The 18,785-nt window shown below is 40.3% G+C and overlaps 1 protein-coding gene across 1 annotated transcript in view; it reads left to right on the forward strand.

Moving 5' to 3' along the window:
* The first annotated feature begins 9,380 nt into the window (after nt 1-9,380).
* Nucleotides 9,381-18,785, forward strand: part of BARD1 (BRCA1 associated RING domain 1) — an 82,875-nt gene continuing 73,470 nt past the window's right edge. The window contains exon 1 of the mRNA XM_047085255.1: nt 9,381-9,593. Within this exon, the coding sequence (XP_046941211.1) occupies nt 9,451-9,593 (143 nt within the window). The 5' untranslated portion in view covers nt 9,381-9,450. The remainder of the gene's footprint in view (nt 9,594-18,785) is intronic.

An 18,785-nucleotide genomic window follows, 5' to 3' on the forward strand; every position in this document is an offset into this window, starting at 1 on the left:
TCAAGTTTAAAAAAAATGCTTTAGTCCTTTAATTTTACTCTGCTTGCTTTGATTGCACTGGGGCTTTTCTTTGAATATCTAAGCAACAGATTTCCAAATCTCTCTTAAGTTACATAAATGAGCAGATAATAATCTCAACCATTATTTGTTGTTTCCTGCTAGCTTTCCTCTCAAGAAGGTGACTTTTCACTGATGACTCCCCAAATTCTAGGAGTTCTTTATTGCATTCAGCTAGGTAGTATCTATAATCACTACTGTCTAATATGTATTAGGTTGAGCCAGATGGAATCACTGTTATCCAACCATTTTTGACCTAGAAAAACAGTAATTTCATACGCCTCACTCTAATATCTTTGCTCCAGTCAAACCGGTGCCAATGTTTCCTGTCATTTGTGTCTGTGTTCACGCGATTTTTCCCATCAGAAATAATCTTTCTCCTCCCTCCTACTACTTCAAACCTCTCATCTTCCGAGACTTATCTCCTACTTTCACCTCTCCCACAAACGTAGCTATGATCACTCAAATCATCATTAAGCAATTTTAAGCATTCTCTCCCCTGACCTTTTGTGATACTTCTATGTACACCACATAACTGAACACAATTATGATCTGTCTCATATTATTTGTATTGTTTCTCACATTAGTCTTGTCTGTAACTAGACAGTCAATTCTCTGAGGGGAGAAACTATAAGTTTAAGCTTCTTCTGTAGCCTTTCAATGAATAATTGTGCTGAAAATCAATATGTCCTCCGGTATTTCAACTGATTTGGACTTAACATCCTTCAAAGTTGACCTTAATTAAACCTAGGTTTATGTAGGTGCTTAAAAGTTGAACTTTAGAGTTAGGTAGACTTGGGTCTATTTCCTTGCCCTTTCAATTATAAGATGTATGCCCTTGGGATAGTTACTAACAATATGAAGCCCCATTTGTTCCTCTGTCAAATGGAGAGATAATGATGTCAACACTGTTGGGTGATGTTAGGGCTATAGACTCTTTTTTGGAAATTTAATATAAATGCAATGTATTTTTAATATTTTGAGTGATTCCAGGAAAGGTAAGATTATCATTGTGTAATTCTGGGTTAAGAATGAAAAGTATTGTTATAGTTATTTTAAAGGTAATGCTTTTTGGTTTGACTCAACTTCCCAAGCTTCCAAATTGATACCTAAAAATGGCATAGATAGATGTATAGATAGGTAGGTACATAGATAGATAGATAGATAGATAGATAGATAGATTTCGGGGGAGTGAGGGGCACAGACATTTTTAAAAGTTGAAACACACTGGATTCCTGTCTAGTTGAGTACACAGGATGATATTATGTCTCTTATTACCTAAGAATAAAACTCTCATCATTATATCATTCTTGAACCTGGAGTTTTTTCTTTTGCTTTGATTTTGGAGAGAGAGTAGGCAAGCAGGGGAGAGGGGCAGAGAGAGAGAGAGAGAGAGAGAGAGAGAATCCCAAGCAGGCTCCCTGCCCAGTAAGGCTCTGGATGCTGGGCTTGATCCCACGACTCTGGGGTCATGACCTGAGCCTGAAATCAAGAAACCGACACTCAACTGACTGAGCCACCCAGGCACCCCAAACATTGAGGCTTTTGTACAGTAATAAGTGCCAGCATTTATTAAGAATTTACTATGTTCTAAGGACTTTACTAAGTGTATTAGCTTATTGTATTCATACAACAGCAATAAAATATTTTCTATTATCCTTACTTCACAGATGAAAAAATATCTAATCTATCTTTTGCTATAGTGAGAAAAGTAACTAAATGAAGGGATTTGCAAAAATATGAGGAGAGATTTAATGAACTATCTCTCACAGAGAGTGACTTTACAACAGTAACTAAATTTTAATTCAGCTTTCTAAAACTCTAGAATGTATTGCTGAAGGGCTATTAAGGGTTATTACCAATACTAGTAAAGTGAATCCAATATGAACAAGGCATAATTTCTAAAGCAGTATATATAGATGGAAAAAAATAAAACTTTGTAATGACCATTGCTTTCAGGGATAATAGTATATAGTCATTCACTCATTTATTCTTCTTTTTATTGAACACATACTGTATACGAGGCATACTTAAACATACTAGTTACCTCTTACTTGTCCATTGAAAGAAATTTAAATTATTGTATGGATGTTGATTAAGCTGATTACAAAATTTTGAAACACAATGGAACCCAAACTAAGGCCAATGCTCATTTCCTAAATGAACATTTTATGTGCAAACAAACAGCTGCTGGAATTCAACAGAATTTAAAACAAGCTGTTTGTAAATTTTACTGACAGCTGTTTTTGGTGATTTTTGTCAACAGAATTTTCCTGCTTTGCATCGCAGCATTTTTTTATTATCATGTCCCCTCGAAGAATAACTTGCTTGCTTTAATCACGTTTACAGAGATTTATGACTTGATGCTTATTCAGTGGTAGAGCTTCTCAACACAAAATGTCAGTGAGCCTGTTATAAATTGCTTCTGGCATTCCTACTCTATCTTTTATTTGGCTGGGAGTATTTCCACCTGAAAGTGATAAATTCCTGCTATAACCACTTTATGTGCTTCAGTAATTACACTGTACAGAAAAAGGGGGTTTCTACTGAGGTGTCTCCTTAAAAATAGCAAGCAATAAAAGGCAGTGGAATGGGCTGAACTCTGAAGTCTATTGAACAAAAAACAATGACCAGTGAAATATCTGTGTCAGGCTAAATTTGATAAATGGTCAGGAAATACAGAAGATACCAAAACCTTTAAAACCACTGCTATAGGGACACATTAATGTAACTATGTCCTTAGACTAGTTACTTTTGAGCCTGTGACAGAAATTTGGCAGATGCCCACAAGAATGGAGTTAACACTCTTTCAAACACCATCTCAGAATATCTAGATGCTTCTAGAGACTTGGGTAAATTTTCAGTAAATGTCAAGGTCTATGTGACGTTCAGACTCTGTCTTAACTGCAAGTCTGAGACGGCAGCATGTCAGAAAAGTTCGGGATAATCCATTGCAGCCAATAACTCGATCATATGCACAATTGTGCCAATCAAGAAGAGATCCACATTGGTCATGATGGCATGTATGAGTGGTGGGTCCTGATTAGTTTTGGCCACACTTTTTTGTTTGGCCACACACTTTTGTGTTTTGTTTGGCCACATACAGAACAAAAAGTGTGTTCTGTATCTATAGCACACAGAACAAAGTTACTGTTTTTAATTGCTGAGGATGTTTTGCTCTTAGAGGATGAACAAAATGTTGTAAACAATTTCCAACTTAATAGAACAAACACTATAAAGATTTTTTTATTATCTAGTACAAACATCATTCCATGGATGGTGTTAGAAATCCAGTGGACACTTCATTTGAGATGATACTGAAAGAGATTAGGATCGTTAAACAAAATTCAAGCTTCCTTTCAGAGTTATTGAGTCATATTTGCAAAGCAATTACTCCAGCAAGCATCTCTGATCCAACAGTCATGAAATAAGTGGCTCCTTCTTACTCAGAATATGCACTCTTTCTTAAGAGAATTTAAATTTTTTAATTGTTTGTTTATTTTTGAGAGAGAGAGAGAGAGAGAGAGAGCATGAGCAGGGGAGGGGCGGAGAGAGAGGTAGACACAGAATCCGAAAGCAGGCTCCAGTCTCTGAGCTGACAGCACAGAACCAGATGCGGGGCTTGAACCCACGAACCGCAAGATCAAGACCTGAGCCGAAGCTGGACGCTTCACCGACTGAGCCACCCAGGCACCCCTCTTAAGAGGATTTTAAAGCAAGTATAACTGGCTTAGTGCAGCTCAACAATGCCAGAACTAGTCCTATAATTCGGAAAATGTATTCAATGCCTATTGTGAATTAAGCTTTGATGTATTATTAAAGCTTAGTCCAGTCCATCATGAAGGGATTTCCATTGGTTGAGCTACACTACTGGTTTAGAACATTTTCACAGTTTGTAATTCCTTTCTCACCACAACCCTACCAGTGTGAGGTTGGGAGATGTCAATCCTAAATTTAGAAGAGATGAAACTAAGTTCCAAAATAGGTTAACACAACGGGCCCCTGGGTACAATCGTAGGAAATGGCAGGACTTGGTTTATAACCCAGTTTTGCTTCACTCCAGAGCTCTATGCACTTAATCATTATGCCACATTGGATTCCAGAAAAAATAGCACAGAGCTTATGACTTTAACTTAGGTTAAGAGCATTTTCACGCAGGAAGGCCAGGTGAGTCAAATGTAGAGAGCACAGACCACACTCCTGGATGCTGTGGAGGTTTGTTCCATTCAAGTGTTCCTTATCGATTGTTCTCAAACTGCATTTTTTGCAGGGACAGGGGGGAGGGTCTAGGTTTCATAGAGGTCCTTGCAAACCAAATTTATATCTGAAAAAGACGATGCACTCAACAGAGTCAAAGCAGTTGATTCCACCGTGTGACACCATAATTAAAAGTCAGAGAAGAATTTGGGTACATGCTGAATTTGTGAGGTAGCTTCGCATTCCACGGGAGGAGAGCCTTGGCATTATGTCTGTCCCATTTTGCTTGTTAAATATGTTTATCCAAGTGCATAGGAGGGAGATTTACTATGTGAAATCCTTCACAACACAACAGAAGAAAGAAATTAGCATTTAGACAGTTTGTTTTCAACAAACTGTTATATCGAGCCTGAAGATCAGGAAAGAGACCAGACCGAGATGCCTTTGGAGTATAAACAGCACTACAGATGGTAATCAATGCAGTTAGGAAGGGCATGAAGAGAGAAGGATATATAAACAGGCTAAAGCAAACCAATTTGTCTGCCTCACAATGCCCGTAGGAACCAAATGTTACACTGGGTGGGCTGAATAATTTTGGAAGAGTCTAAGGTACTGCTTAGCTGGAAGAGAACAGACTAGGAGCAAAATGGAGCAAAGAACCTAAACTCTGATGTACTCGGGAGGTCCTTGCAGGGACACAAAAAGGGAATTAAGACATTTTAGTCCCTTTTAAACTGGAGACAGGATATTGCTAATACACTAAGCTAAGGCTTTACCAAGACCCCATAGATGGAATGGATTTTCCTGGGAAGTTTTTCTCTGGAAGCAGAGTTACAGGATCTTAGGCATTCTTGCTGTACCTCATCCTGGATTGGCCCATCTTTTGTACACATAAATGCACATGGGAGAAAGGACTGGCTTTTATCTTTTATGTTTAAATTTTTTTTAATGTTTATTTATTATTAAGAGACAGAACGTGAACAGGGAGGGGCAAAGAGAGAGGGAGACACAGAATCAGAAGCAGGCTCCAGGCTCTGAGCTATCAGCACACTGCCCGATGAGGGGCTCGAACTCACAAACCGCAAGATCATGACCTGAGCCGAAGTCAGACACTTAATCGACTGAGCCACCCAGGCACCCCTAAAGGACTAGCTTTTAAAATTCAGGATCTAAGCCTGGGAGGAAAGGTTGATTAAAAAACACATATCCCATACCATCTCACACCTGTCAGAATAGCTAAAATCAAAAATAGAAGAAAGCATAAGTGTTGGTAAGGATGTGGAGAAAAAGGAGTTCTCATGCACTGTTGGTGGGAATGCAAACTGGTGCAGTCGCTGTGGAATACAGTATGAAGTTTTCCCAAAAAATTAAAAACAGAATTATCATATGATCCAGTAAGTCCACTACAGGATATTTAACCCAAAGAGTACCAAAACACTAATTAGAAAAGATATATGTACCCCTATGTTTATTGCTGCATTATTTGCAGTTGCCAAAATAGCCAAGTGTCCATCCATAGATGAATGTATAAAGAAGATTGATCTATCATCTATCTATCTACGTGTCTATCTCTATCTACACACACACACACACACACACACACACACACACATACAGTATAATACTACTCAGCCATAAAAAAAAGAATGAAATCTTGCCATTTGCAACAGCATGGATCAATCTAGAGGGTATGATGCTAAGTGAAATAAGTAAGTCAGAGAAAGATAAACAGCATATGATTTTAGTCATATGCAGAATTTAAGAAACAGAACAAATGAACACAGAAAAAAAGAGAGAAGCTGAGAAATAGTCTTATTAATAGAGAACTGGTGGTTACCAGAGGGGAGGTGGGTGGGTGAAATAAATGAACGTGGGGCGCCTGGGTGGCGCAGTCGGTTAAGCGTCCGACTTCAGCCAGGTCACGATCTCGCGGTCCGTGAGTTCGAGCCCCGCGTCAGGCTCTGGGCTGATGGCTCGGAGCCTGGAGCCTGTTTCCGATTCTGTGTCTCCCTCTCTCTCTGCCCCTCCCCTGTTCATGCTCTGTCTCTCTCTGTCCCAAAAATAAATAAAAACGTTGAAAAAAAAATTAAAAAAAAAAATGAACGAGATTAAGAGTACACTAATTGTGATGAGCATTGAATAATATGTAGAATTGTTGAATCACTATATTGCACATCTGGAACTAATATAACACTGTGCTAATTATACTGGAATTAAAAAGGAAAGGTAGGGGGCGTCTGGGTGGCTCAGTCGCTTAAGCATCCGACTTCAGCTCAGGTCATGATCTCATGGTCTATGAGTCTGAGCCCCACGTGGGGCTCTGTGCTGACAGCTCAGAGCCTGGAGCCTGCTTCCGATCCTGTGTCTCCCTCTCTCTCTGACCCTCTCCCGTTCTGTCTCTCTCTGTCTCAAAAATAAATAAATATTAAAAAAAAAGTTTAAAGGGAAAGGTAAAGTGGGGTGCCTGGGTAGCTCAGTTGGTTGAGCGTCTGAGTCTTAATTTTGGCTCAGGTCATGATCCCAGCATCCTGGGATTGAGCCCTGAGTCAGGCTCTGTGCTGAGTGTGGAGCCTGCTTGGGATTCTCTCCTCTCTCCCTCTGCCCCTCTTTTCTGCTTGTGTGCTCTCTCTTTAAAAAAAAATTTTGGGGGGAGCACCTGGGCAGCTCAGTCGGTTAAGCGGCCTACTTCAGTTCAGGTCAGGATCTTGCAGTCTGTGAGTTCAAGCCCCACATCGGGCTCTGTGATGACAGCTCAAATCCTGGAGCCTGCCTTGGATTCTGTGCCTGCCCCTCCTCTGCTTGCACTCTGTCTCTGTCTCTTAAAAATAATGACAGAGCAGCACCAGAGGAAGGCAATGGAAGGGGAAGCTGCAGATGAGAGAGTAACCTTGCTTATTCTCTTGATGAGTTTACTACGCTGCCATCAACCAGCTGCTGAGAATTTCATGAGATGTAGCAAGAGGTGATGGGGCAATGGCAGAGGGAAAGAAGAGGAAACTAACAGCAGGAAAACCTCACTGCCCCTGCACCACAACTCATTTAACAGCACTGTACAGATAGTTCAGTAACAACTGTTTGGTCCAAAGTGTGAAATTTGCATTTACTCTGCTCAGTTACATTATGTCCTAATTACAAAAGCATCTGATAAAAGTATTCAGTGTTATTCTGTGGTAAGTAAACCATTAACAGTACTGGTTATGTATGTCTCCCTCTCTCTCGCTCAAAAATAAGTAAACATTTTTTAAAAAAGTACTGGTTATATATGTAATCATCTTCATATTACCTACCATATATTGAGCACTTATGATGTAGGTGATTTTACATTTATCTCATATAATAATCCTCCAGATCTACAAAATAAATATTCCCACTTTACAGATAGGGAAACTAATGTTCAGAGGACTTAAGACTTGATTTAAATCACACAATTATTTAGAAGAGGAAGTGGGATTAGAAGTAGGGATGTCTGGCTCCTCCATTATATACCATAGCATCTCTAAGTGTATTTAATGTTTTAACTTTTCTAGAGTTTGATTTCTCTGAGGCTCTGCAAAGAGTAAGCAATGGCTTAACAGGGTTAATAATCAAAATCAATTTCTTGACTGCCTGTGAGTTTAAGAAAATATTTGGTTAGTTCAATATGCTATTATAGGTCAGTTAAAACACCCTCTAAGATCTTCCTTAGTTTTACCTATTCCGTTTCCACTAACCAAGTGGTTATTTGGCAATGTTTTAGATGGCTACAGTGTAGCCTAAGGATTGGAGGGGACTTGGGTGGACACAGGGATATCAGCCACAAGGCTACAGCAACAATCTAAGTAAAAAATGAGACAAGGGGCCTGTGGTGGAGTGAAGACAGAGAAGTGGGTAGATTTGAGAATAAGTCAGAGGGGAAAATGCAATGATTTGGCAGCGGATTGGATGGAGAGGGTGAAGGTGCTCAGTACGTGTTGTCCATAAAATATGGTGAGCAATGAAAGATCATTGTGCGGATCTGATGAAGTTTTGGGGTGATGGTGGGGTGGTTCGAAGCTGACAGCCAAGTAAGAATTCTTGAAGATGTCTTTGGTGCAAAAATGTGATTTTATTAAAGCATGGGGACAAGACCCATGGGCAGGAAGAGCTGCACTGGGGTCCTGACAGGTAGCTCATTATATATCCTCAGGTTGGGAGGGGGTCAGGGATAGAGTAAGTCTTTAAGGAATTTTGGAAACAAGGTTTCCAGGACCTTGAGGGGCTAGCTGTTGCTAGGGAAACACTATTTATTACCATTTAATAAAACTTCAGCCATGAGACCCTTTAGATATACATGGGGGGCGGGGCACAAACTTGGAGTATGATTGCCAGCATATACCTTGGGGTAGCTGATATAAAGGAAGTTGACTTACAGGATCCTGGAGTTTGGGACAGTGTTAATGTTCTCTTTTGCCCCCCAAAGTGTCATCCTTGAAGCAGCTGAGCTCATAGAGGGACGTCACTGCTGGTTTAAAGACTTGTCAATGGGCAGTAAAAGAATTTAATTTTTCATTTGCCTTAGTTTCCCACATTACCACGCAAGCACATAAACCCCTTTCCTTTGTTCTGGGTAGCCAGGAAGTGTCTGAGGATTATCATGTTTTCCACCTGCGCCTGGGGGTGGGTGGTGGCCAGCCTGTATTTTGCCTTTAGCTTTCCCCAAGCTCCCTCATCATATCTTTAACAAAACAAAAAAACCTGGAAGGGGGAGGGGAAGGAGAAAATTAACTTTGTTAGGAGTGAAGAAGGTGGCACATTCAGTGTCAGGACCAAAACTTTTACAAGTTCTATGGTAGTCAAAACAGCACTGATTAGTCTCTACTAAACAGACAGATTAGTCTCTACTAAAAGTTCCTCGCTTTGAGGTCCCTAAAACCCACGGCTCAGAAAAGTCAAGGACTCGCTTTTTCACGTCTTCTTCCCTCCAGGTTGCCTGGACCCGTCCCCTTTCCCGCCAACTGCAAGCCCCACCCCTCCGGCCCCGCGCGCGGGACTTTTGGCGCGTTTCCGGGGCTCCGCCTCCCAGGGCCCCGCCCTCCCAGCGACCCGGCCCGCACAGAAACTGGGACCGTTCGGGCTGGGGTCGGGTCGGAGGTTGGTCGCGTCTCGGTCGTTGCCCGAGCCCGCCGAGCCCGCCGCGTCTCCAGCTCTGGGAAGAGCCCTTCCGGCGAAGGCGGGGCGATGCCGGGGAACCGGCAGCCGAGAGTCCGGTCCGGGAACGAGCCTCGTCCCGCGCCCGCCATGGAGCCGGAGGGGCGCGGGGCCTGGGCCCACAGCCGCGCCGCGTTCGACCGGTTGGAGAAGCTGCTGCGCTGCTCGCGTTGGTAAAGATGGACCCTCGGGGGAGTTGCCGCGAGGGCGGGGGGAGGGGATCTTTTCAAACCCCCGGTTCTCTCCTTCCATTCCTGCCCCGCAGTCGGGTCGGCGAGCAGACTTTGTGCTTGCCCAGGGATCTGGTGTTAGTTGTCCCCTCCCTCGCTCCCATCCCCTTCCTTTCCGAGCTGCTTGCTTGTCTTTTCTTCGTCTAACCCGACTAAGGTGGTAGTTGTCGAACTTTAGCGGGCCGAAGACTCGTCCGGAGGTGTGGTTAAAAAAATGCAGATTTCAGGCCCCGCCTCCATACTTTGAATCTGTAGGGCTGGGGTGGGGCTAAGGCATCGGGACTTTTTACTGGGCTTGGGATCCCTCCTGCCCAGGGCTGCGCAAGTTTGAAGGGGCCCGCTAAGCTTCAAGCAGCCGTCACTCCTTGCTGAGCTGACCCTTTGACCATTACTCCGTAGCAGCTCTTTCTTGGGAGAGGAGAGTTTGGGGGACCCTTGCTGGAGGTAGATTGAAGATGGCAGTGTGATGGACACCGCCATTCTATTTCTCATTCAGTTTCTCATTTCCTTGGTTTAGTCAAAAGGCTGTATGGCTTGGGGTTCCGGCTCTTAGAGATGCTATTTATTATCATTTTTTGCTTCTTATTTTCCTTCATGCTGTTGCACCATGGGAGCGCTCTCACTTCAAGGTTTTCATTATATCTGAAGACATCATGTTCATGACTGGTACTCCATGCTTTTCCTGTAGCTCTTCCTAGTATCCAAACCAAGAAGGGCTTGTCACCCTTATCATTTCTTCCAAGAGCATTGATTGAGCACCTGCTGTGTGCACAGCTCTATGTTTCTGCATGGATATAACTCAGGTTTTCTCTCCGCTTGTAGCCGGCCTATGTCTTTTTTGGACTTTGTTTTGACCCCCCCCTCCCCGATTTCCAACCTGCAGAACTTACATAAAGCACAAGTTACCGCAGCTGTTTCTTTAAAAATGAGGACTTAATGTTTGTCACCGAGTTTTGCACTTACATTTGGTTTTACAAAAACTTAAAAAATCACCGCGCTCCTTAGAAAAGCGGCACTTTTGCTAGAATACATGGAGACATTCTGAGTTGTGTGTGTTTTTTAATAACACAGGGGTCCTCCATCTGAGAATAAGAAATTTAAAACTAGCTCTGCTAGTTGCTATAATAGAAGCAATTATAATAACACCTTAGTAGTCAAACAAAAGTTAGACATTCAGATAGGACATTTCTGTATGGAAGGCCCTAAGGCAACATCATAGTGCTTCACTTAGAGTGTAGAGTCAGGATGCCTGAGTTCAGGTTCCAGCTTTGACATGGCCCAAGTCATTTATTTATTTATTAAAATTTTTTTTTTCTTAAATTTATTTTGAGAGAGAGAGAATGCATGAGGTGGGGAGAAGGGCAGAGAGAGAGAGAGAGAGGGACAGAGAATCCCAAGCAGGCTTGTGCTGTCAGCACAGAGCCCTGTGGCGGGGCTTGCTCCCAACAACCCTTTGATCATGACCTGAGCTGAAATCAAGAGTCTGACCCTTAACGGCCTGAGCCATCCAGGCATACCATGTGTCAAGTAATTTAATTTCTGTGCCTCAGTTTCCCCATCTGAGTGATAATAGTGCTCTGCTCATCCACCTATGGGGATTCATTACTAATAAAAGATACTATTGAACACCTGCAAAGTGCTATTTTGGCGTTGGGGATTCGTTAGTGAACAGAGCAGGCAAAAACCTCAGTCTTTAGGAAGCTAACATTCTGTGGGAGGGGGGAAATGAAATGAAATTATATGTGTAAAGTGTTGAGTATGGTGGTTGTTATAGAATAAGTGATAAGTAATAGGTGTCTTATAAAAATACAAAAAAAGCATAGCCTGCTTGCTGAATGGTTTGGTGAAGGCAAAATAGGTGCTTTATAAAAAGAAGAATAATCCGTAGGTTGTCCTGAACTATAATTATAATACAGCCAATTTCACTTAAAAAAATTTTTTAATGTTTATTTTTATTTATTTTTAAATTGTTTTTAAATTTTTTATTTTTTTTTAAATTTTATTTATTTTGAGAAAGAGAGAGCACAGGTGGGGGAGGGTCAAAGAGAAGTAGAGAGAGAATCCCAAGCAGGCTCTGCAACATCAGTGCGGAGCCAGATGCAGGGCTTGAACTCAAACTGTGAGACCATGACCTGAGTGGAGACCAAGAGTCCGGATGCTTACCTGACTGTGCCACCCAGGTGCCCCGTAATGTTTGTTTGTTTTTAAGAGAGAGACAGAGTGTGAGCGGGCAGGGGCAGAGAGAGAGCGAGACACAGAATCCAAAGCAGGCTTCAGGCTCCAAGCTCCTATCTGTCAGCACAGAGTCCGATGCGGGGCTCGAACCCACGAACCGTGAGATCGTGGCCTGAACTGAAGTCAGACGTTTAACCAACTGAGCCATCCATGCATCCTGCCAGTTTCAGTTTTTATCCCTGCCAAATATTTTTCTAGTTTCTAACAAAAGTGAGCAGACAATAAGAGCCAGAGGACTGAAAGTAGACATCAGTAACTAGGTCCAGACTTTTATTACAACTTATCCTGTTGGCTGGAGAATAATACTGAACTCTAGTGAATTTTCTTAAAAAGTTAATATATGAACCACTGATGGAATAACAACTAAATCTCAATGGTGTCTTTGCAGATTTTCACCAGGGCTTGGCAAACTTCTTCTGTAAAGAGTCATATAATAACTGATGCTGACCACCATCTGTGTTCTTACTATTTTTTGTCTTTTACAACCCTTAAGAACATAAAAAGCATTCTTCGTTCAAGTCTATACAGAAACAGTCTACTGACTTGATTTGGTGCATAAGCAATAGTTTGCTGAACTGTTTTAATAGATAGAATGTCTTAAGTTTAAAAATCCTCAGTGTAAAATTTTATATGACATGGGATTTAATATTTAGAAGTGACTTTGCATTCCTGTTGGTGTCTCTGTATGTCTTGGCACTGTCTACAGTGTATAAAGCGTGGCCCGTTTCTTCTTACCCCAGGAAGGTAATCCCTTTTTCCCCACCCGCGCCTTTCCCTGTAGCTGCCTGACGCCATTGCTTCAAAGAACAACTCAGGATGGTCTGCTTCTTGCTTTGCTACCTACCATTCCTGGCAGTGTCCTGTTACTTGAAATTGTGTGTCAGTATGCCCTTTTACAGAGTTTCAAAGTTCTACCCAGTGGACTAGTGATTACCCCGATTACCCTCACATTCAGCTTGCAGCTGTCATCTATATTGTGTTCCCAGGTGTCACCTGTCTTATACAGCATATTGCATCTGTTTTACGGGAAGCATTGCTTGTGGCTGAGGGTGGATTGGCTACATTACAGGGCATCCTTTCTTGACCTTTAACATAAGTAGGACTCCAAGGTGAAGCTGATGAAATTTTTTCAAGAGGCCAGATGTGACATTTGTGTTAGGTCCAAGCCCCACAACCAGATAGAAGCTATTTAAAGATTTGGAAAAATGAGACAGGAAGACCGTATCATTTGAGAGGCTGACAGAAAGCATAGTAATAATGTGTTCCTAAAGGAAGTAGGAAAAAATAATAAGGGCTGTAATGTAAACCCCAGGTGTCATATGACTATTTTGTGAGTTAAAATTAGGTACCTCTTGACATTTTTGGGTGTGTGCAGGTTGACCTCTACTATAGTGTAATTTGGAGTTATAGCATTTAAAAAAATTTTTTTTTACATTTATTTATTTTTGAGAGACAGAGTGAGACAAAGTGAGAGTGGGGGAGGGGCAGAGAGAGAGGGAGACACAGAATCTGAAGCAGGCTATAGGCTCTGAGCTGTCAGCACAGAGCCCAACATGGGGCTCGAACCCACAGACCATGAGGTCATGACCTGAGCTGAAGTTGGACCCTCAACCGACCGAGCCACTCAGGCGCCCCTGGAGTTCTAGCACTTTTTAAATCAACTTTTAGTAAAAAGTAAAAAAGCAATCTTGTGATTTTGGGCATAGATGATTTTATTTTTCTAAATTATTTTTTGTCATTTTAAAGGCGATCAAGATTATTTTCTCTTATTGCATCGCTTAGTGATTAAGAACATTAATTTTGAACCCTGGCTTGAAATCCTGCTTCAGTGATTTTTGGGTAAATTAGTTTATCTTGTATGCTTCCTTTTCTCATTTGTGAAAATGAATTAGTAGTAGTTTCTATCTTATGAGGTTACCAGAATTAAATGAGTTAATATCTATAAGATTCTTAGAGCAGTGCCTTTTATGTTCTATGTGCTATATGGATGTTTGTAAAATAAAGGATGGATTTCCTGACCCCAGCATTAAGCTTTTGTCTTCATTAGCTTTGCTCAGAAGCACTTTAATAGGCCAGTGATCCTTAAGTGGGATGATTACTCCTTTAGCTTGCTCTGATGCTGGTTCTTCTTTAGGACCATAAGTGATCACTGATGGACAACATTAGTGGTGACATGGTGAGACATTTTTTACCTTTAAGGAGCACACGCTTAACTATAAGGGGTAAAATGCACACAGAGTTCAGGGTAAATTATGATGGAGCCCAAGGAGATGTAGAGAAGTATACTTGGATGGTGCCAGTGGAGGAAAGCTTCATGGCTTTTGAATTGGGCCTCGGAAAGAGTTTCGTAGATGGAGACTGGTGGAGTATGCTAATCACAATATGCTAAAAGGTACTGTAGAATAAAGGGGAAGTGAGTCAGATGGGCAGAGAGTAATTGGTAGCCTAACAACTGACTATTCAATTGGTTCACATAATTCCTAAGTAGAGCAATTTGTGTAACTTTCCTGTCACTCTGATGTCCTCATCTATAAAATGAGGAAAATGGACAAAGGGCTTTGTAAGACTCCCTCTAGTTCTGCAGATTACATAATTATGAGTTTCCTTTGGATACAAATTATTGTTTAAAACTTTCTATTGACTTTTAACATACATCCAGAAAAGGGCACAAATCATTGGTGTTCAGCATGTATCCTATATCTCTTCCAAATGTAGAATGTATTTACTTATGTGGTATTTTGATTCTTTGATACACATTTCATAAAGACAGGTTCACATTTGTGGCCACAGTGCTGAATTCATGGTTTCTTAGTGTTTGTTAAATTAGTGGATGAAAGAATTTAGGTTAAGTTAGGATCACATTTAAGGAGTCTTTGCAAGTGGAAATACCATAAGGGCCTGGTTAATTTCACTTGACTCACCTAGAATCCTCTGTAGGTTCCTGGGGTTAGTTACTCATAGTAAACAATGACTAGGGTCTTGAGCAGATGTAGAAGCCAAGGTCTTTCGCCCTGGGAGGTAAAGGTAGAACCATGAGTTACACAGACCCATTATAGGCCTCCACATACCTGGTGTTCTATAGTGCTTGTGTCTGCCAGAGAAACTTACCACAGACATTGAGCACCTGTTCCCCATAGCATTGGGGATGGTCTTACAAGTGAAGTTCTTGTTAATATGAACCTGGGACTTTGAGGAGAGATTTTAGGCTGGGAGTGCACTCTTGACAGTCATCTGCATTAGATGTTTGAAAGCACACTTCTGGAAGTGAGCAGGGAAGAGAATATAAAGAGCCTTAAAATCAACATTTGAGCATTAGGTGGAAGAGGTAAAGCTTTAAGGACAGTTACTTAGATACTGTTTTGCTTTGGAAGAAAAGAAATAGAGGACAGAATAACCAGAAGTATTTGAGGCAGGTATGCATAATATTCTCTGTGCTCATCTGTCTCATAACAATAGATCCCATTATAATCAGTCATTAATAGACAGGAGTCTATTGCCCATTTGGCTTTTGGGATATTGGCTCCTTGATTTATTCAATATTTATCAACACTAAATAATTAGACATGATTAAAAAAATTTTTTTCCCATGTGATTTACTTGAATCTGGCATACAAAATACACAGAATAAGATGCCTTTGTGTCATTATTCATATCCCTTGTTAACAATTTTGTTTATTCTGAAGACAAATACAACAGATTGTTTAATTGGCTTGAAGATCCTGTGCATTTTGGTGTTAAATGTGTTGGTCCACACTTAAAAATAACTTGGCGATTTTCTAAAATGTAAGAGCATTGTGGTAGCTATCTTGCCTAATGTTAAGTAGCAGTTTATCTCAGTAAGCTTAGGGAGCCATTCTGTTAAGAAATAGGTCTGCCTCAGTATTGTAATCTCAACTGAATTTACTTTCCTTTTCTTCTTTGCAAAGAAATTTTTATATCAATAGGCCCTTTTTAAAAAAAAAAAAATTGTTTGTTCTCCCTACTTAGTTCTTCCCCAAGTTATAATCCTCTGACTGCGCTGATCTTTCCAAATCAACTACATGTGAAGTAACAGAAGTATGACTGCAGATTGGAAAAAGTAGAGTAGCTGAATTTTCAAGGTACAAAAATCCTGTTACCATGCAAATGTCTTTTCTTATTCTTCTGGACTTTTTTCTTTCTAATATATATGTATATCAAACAAAGAATAGGGTAAAGATAAAATAGAATTCTTAATATAAATTCATTTTTGCATGTACTCTTCCATTTGCTTCATTCACTGAGGATTTATCGAAATTCTGCTGTTCGTATAGCACCATGCTAGGGAGGTAGTGGTGGGGAGCTCAGAAAAAATGAAAGTCAAGATCTCTTGTTTGTAGGGCTAGAATCTATTTGGAGACCGGGGGGAAAAATAAGGAATCAAGCAGATAAAATACAAAATAATTTAGCTTTCAGCATTGATTTCCAGGGCTCCAACTAGATGCCATCTCTCTGGAACTTGAGAACATTTTGTAATTCTCTTAAATCATACACTAACTTTGCTTATCAGATTACCTAGTTAGATTATAAGCTCCTTTATATAGATTGTATTGCAGTCAACCTTGTGTTCTTTACATGTATGGTGTAAGGTACAGATTTTGCATGAGTGATGGTATGGAAACTAAAATTCAAGAATTTCTGTGCTTTGTTTAGTGTCATTTTTATTATATCATCCTGTATAATATTTGGGTAATGTGTTGGGCTTGAGTAGTTTTGGGAGTTGTGAGGAGGAGGTGTATTCTAGGATGGGAGAACAGCCTGAGCAGTCTGGTTTTGGATCTTGGGTATTATTTGAGAAATGTTACAGACACTGGCCTGCTGAGAGCAGAGGTTTTTTTTTTTTGTGGAGGAGCAGTGCAAGAAAATGTTGCTTGCTTTGGAGTTAACTGGATTCTGAAGAACTTTCTAATATTAAGTTTTTAAAAATTGAAATAATACATGCATTAAAATATTAAGGTATATGGTGATTAAATATTTAAGGGAATGACAGGTGGGCCTGAATCCTTTTCTTTAAGAACCCACTATGATCAATTTATTATGTATCCTTTAAGAGGTTCTCTGTGTTTGTATAAGCATTGTAAGCCTCAGATGAGAAGATACTATACATCAGGGAGATGTATCATGATTTATTTAACCATTTTCTTGTTAAAATTTAGATTGTTTCTGGTCTTTGGCTTTAATAAGCTGTGCTGGAGTGAATATCCTTGTCCATGGCCTTTACAAAGTTTTAGTTGAAATTATTTGTGAACAGGGTGCCTGGCTGGCTCAGTCAGTGGAGCCTGCAACTCTTGATCTCAGGGTTGTGAGTTCAAGCCCCATGTTGGGTGTAGAGAGTACTTAAAAAAAACTTAAAAAAATAAAATTACGCATGACTATAATCAACAAAGTCATTAAGTCAGAGACGTAATAAAAATATTCATTTGCTTCATCTGTACTCCAGATACAACCTCTTTCATCTCTTAGTTCTTCATGGTTTACATCTACATTTCCAAATAATAGGTTTCTATTGCTACCTCTTGATTTTTTCCATTTTAGACATTATTTATTAACTTTCTAACTTCCTGCACTAAAAGATCAGTTTTCTTACTATTATCTCTTCACTTTCTACTGTGGGAGATGACTGGGTATAAAATTTGAAGGACAAAATAATTTTCAATCATTATTTTGAAGGCTGGGTATCCCTTGTCACCCTTGGGATGTCATATGCTGTTCTGGATCCTTAAAACAAAAAATATTTATATGCATATATGTATATATATGTGTATATGTATATATGTGTATGTATGTATGTATGTATATGTGTATATGTATGTGTGTGTGTGTATACAGACATATATATATAACGTTTTATTTCTTAATCTCTGGAATCTCTTTATTATCCTGTCTAGACAGACATCTTTGGTATTTTAGAGTTTCAGTTTTGCAAGCACCTGAGTATCTCTGAAGGATAAATTCCTGACACAGGAATAGTTGAATTAAAAGTGGATGCATTTAAAATTTTGATACTTACTGTCTGATTGTAATAAAAATTGTTTTATTGCAGAGTATCTTCTCCTCTAAGCTCTAGCCATTGTCTGAAAGCCTGGCTTTGACAGAGATCAGTGCCACTCTTTATCTGCTCTGTGAGCTCTTCATTAACAATTTTTTGAACTTGACACCACACCTCCCTCTCCAGTCTTGGGTATAACACCCCTCTCACTGCTCCTTCCACTATGCATGCATACATACTTTTCTGCACATGCACATACTTCTCTGTCAGTCTTCCAGTGTCCTTCCTCATCTGCTAACAGCACCAAAAAATATATTCTAGCTCACTAATTAGAATTAGTATAATTTATCAATTATTCATAGATACTGGAATCATTGCTAATCACACTATAGCATCTCATTGCTAGGGTGAAGGGTCAGAACCAGAGATAAAGGGTTCAGAGTTATCGTAAAAAGGAAATTTAAGTTTAGAAATAGAATCAAGGCATTGAGTCGAGTACTGCCATAGAAAGCCAGAAGACTGTGAACTGCATCCTGGGGATAAGCCTATAATTGAGAGACAGGAAAAGAAGCAGCTAACGAAATGCTGGAATAGGCGGATAAATGTGCTATAAGAAAACTAAAACTCAACAGAAGGAAAGGTTTCAGGAAAGAATGTGAGATCAATGTTGCCTCACAGAGAAGTCAGGGAGAACGAGGCCTAAAAATGCTTTAGGGAACAGTTTCAGCAGAGTTGGGAGTTCAAGCTAGGGAGATAAGGAGATGGAGAGAACCATGTAGAGCACTTTCTGAGGACTTTACATCCACAGAGAGGGGAAGAGCTGGGGCTGAAGGTAGAGTGAGGCAGGAGCTGAAGAAAGGGCTACTTTTTAGGGTGGAGGAGAGAGTACCTGT

This window comes from Lynx rufus, unplaced genomic scaffold, assembly GCF_022079265.1.
Source record: "Lynx rufus isolate CCGP_SWC_20201006 ecotype Redwood Valley unplaced genomic scaffold, mLynRuf1.p SCAF_2, whole genome shotgun sequence".
In the NCBI taxonomy this organism is placed as follows: domain Eukaryota; kingdom Metazoa; phylum Chordata; class Mammalia; order Carnivora; family Felidae; genus Lynx; species Lynx rufus.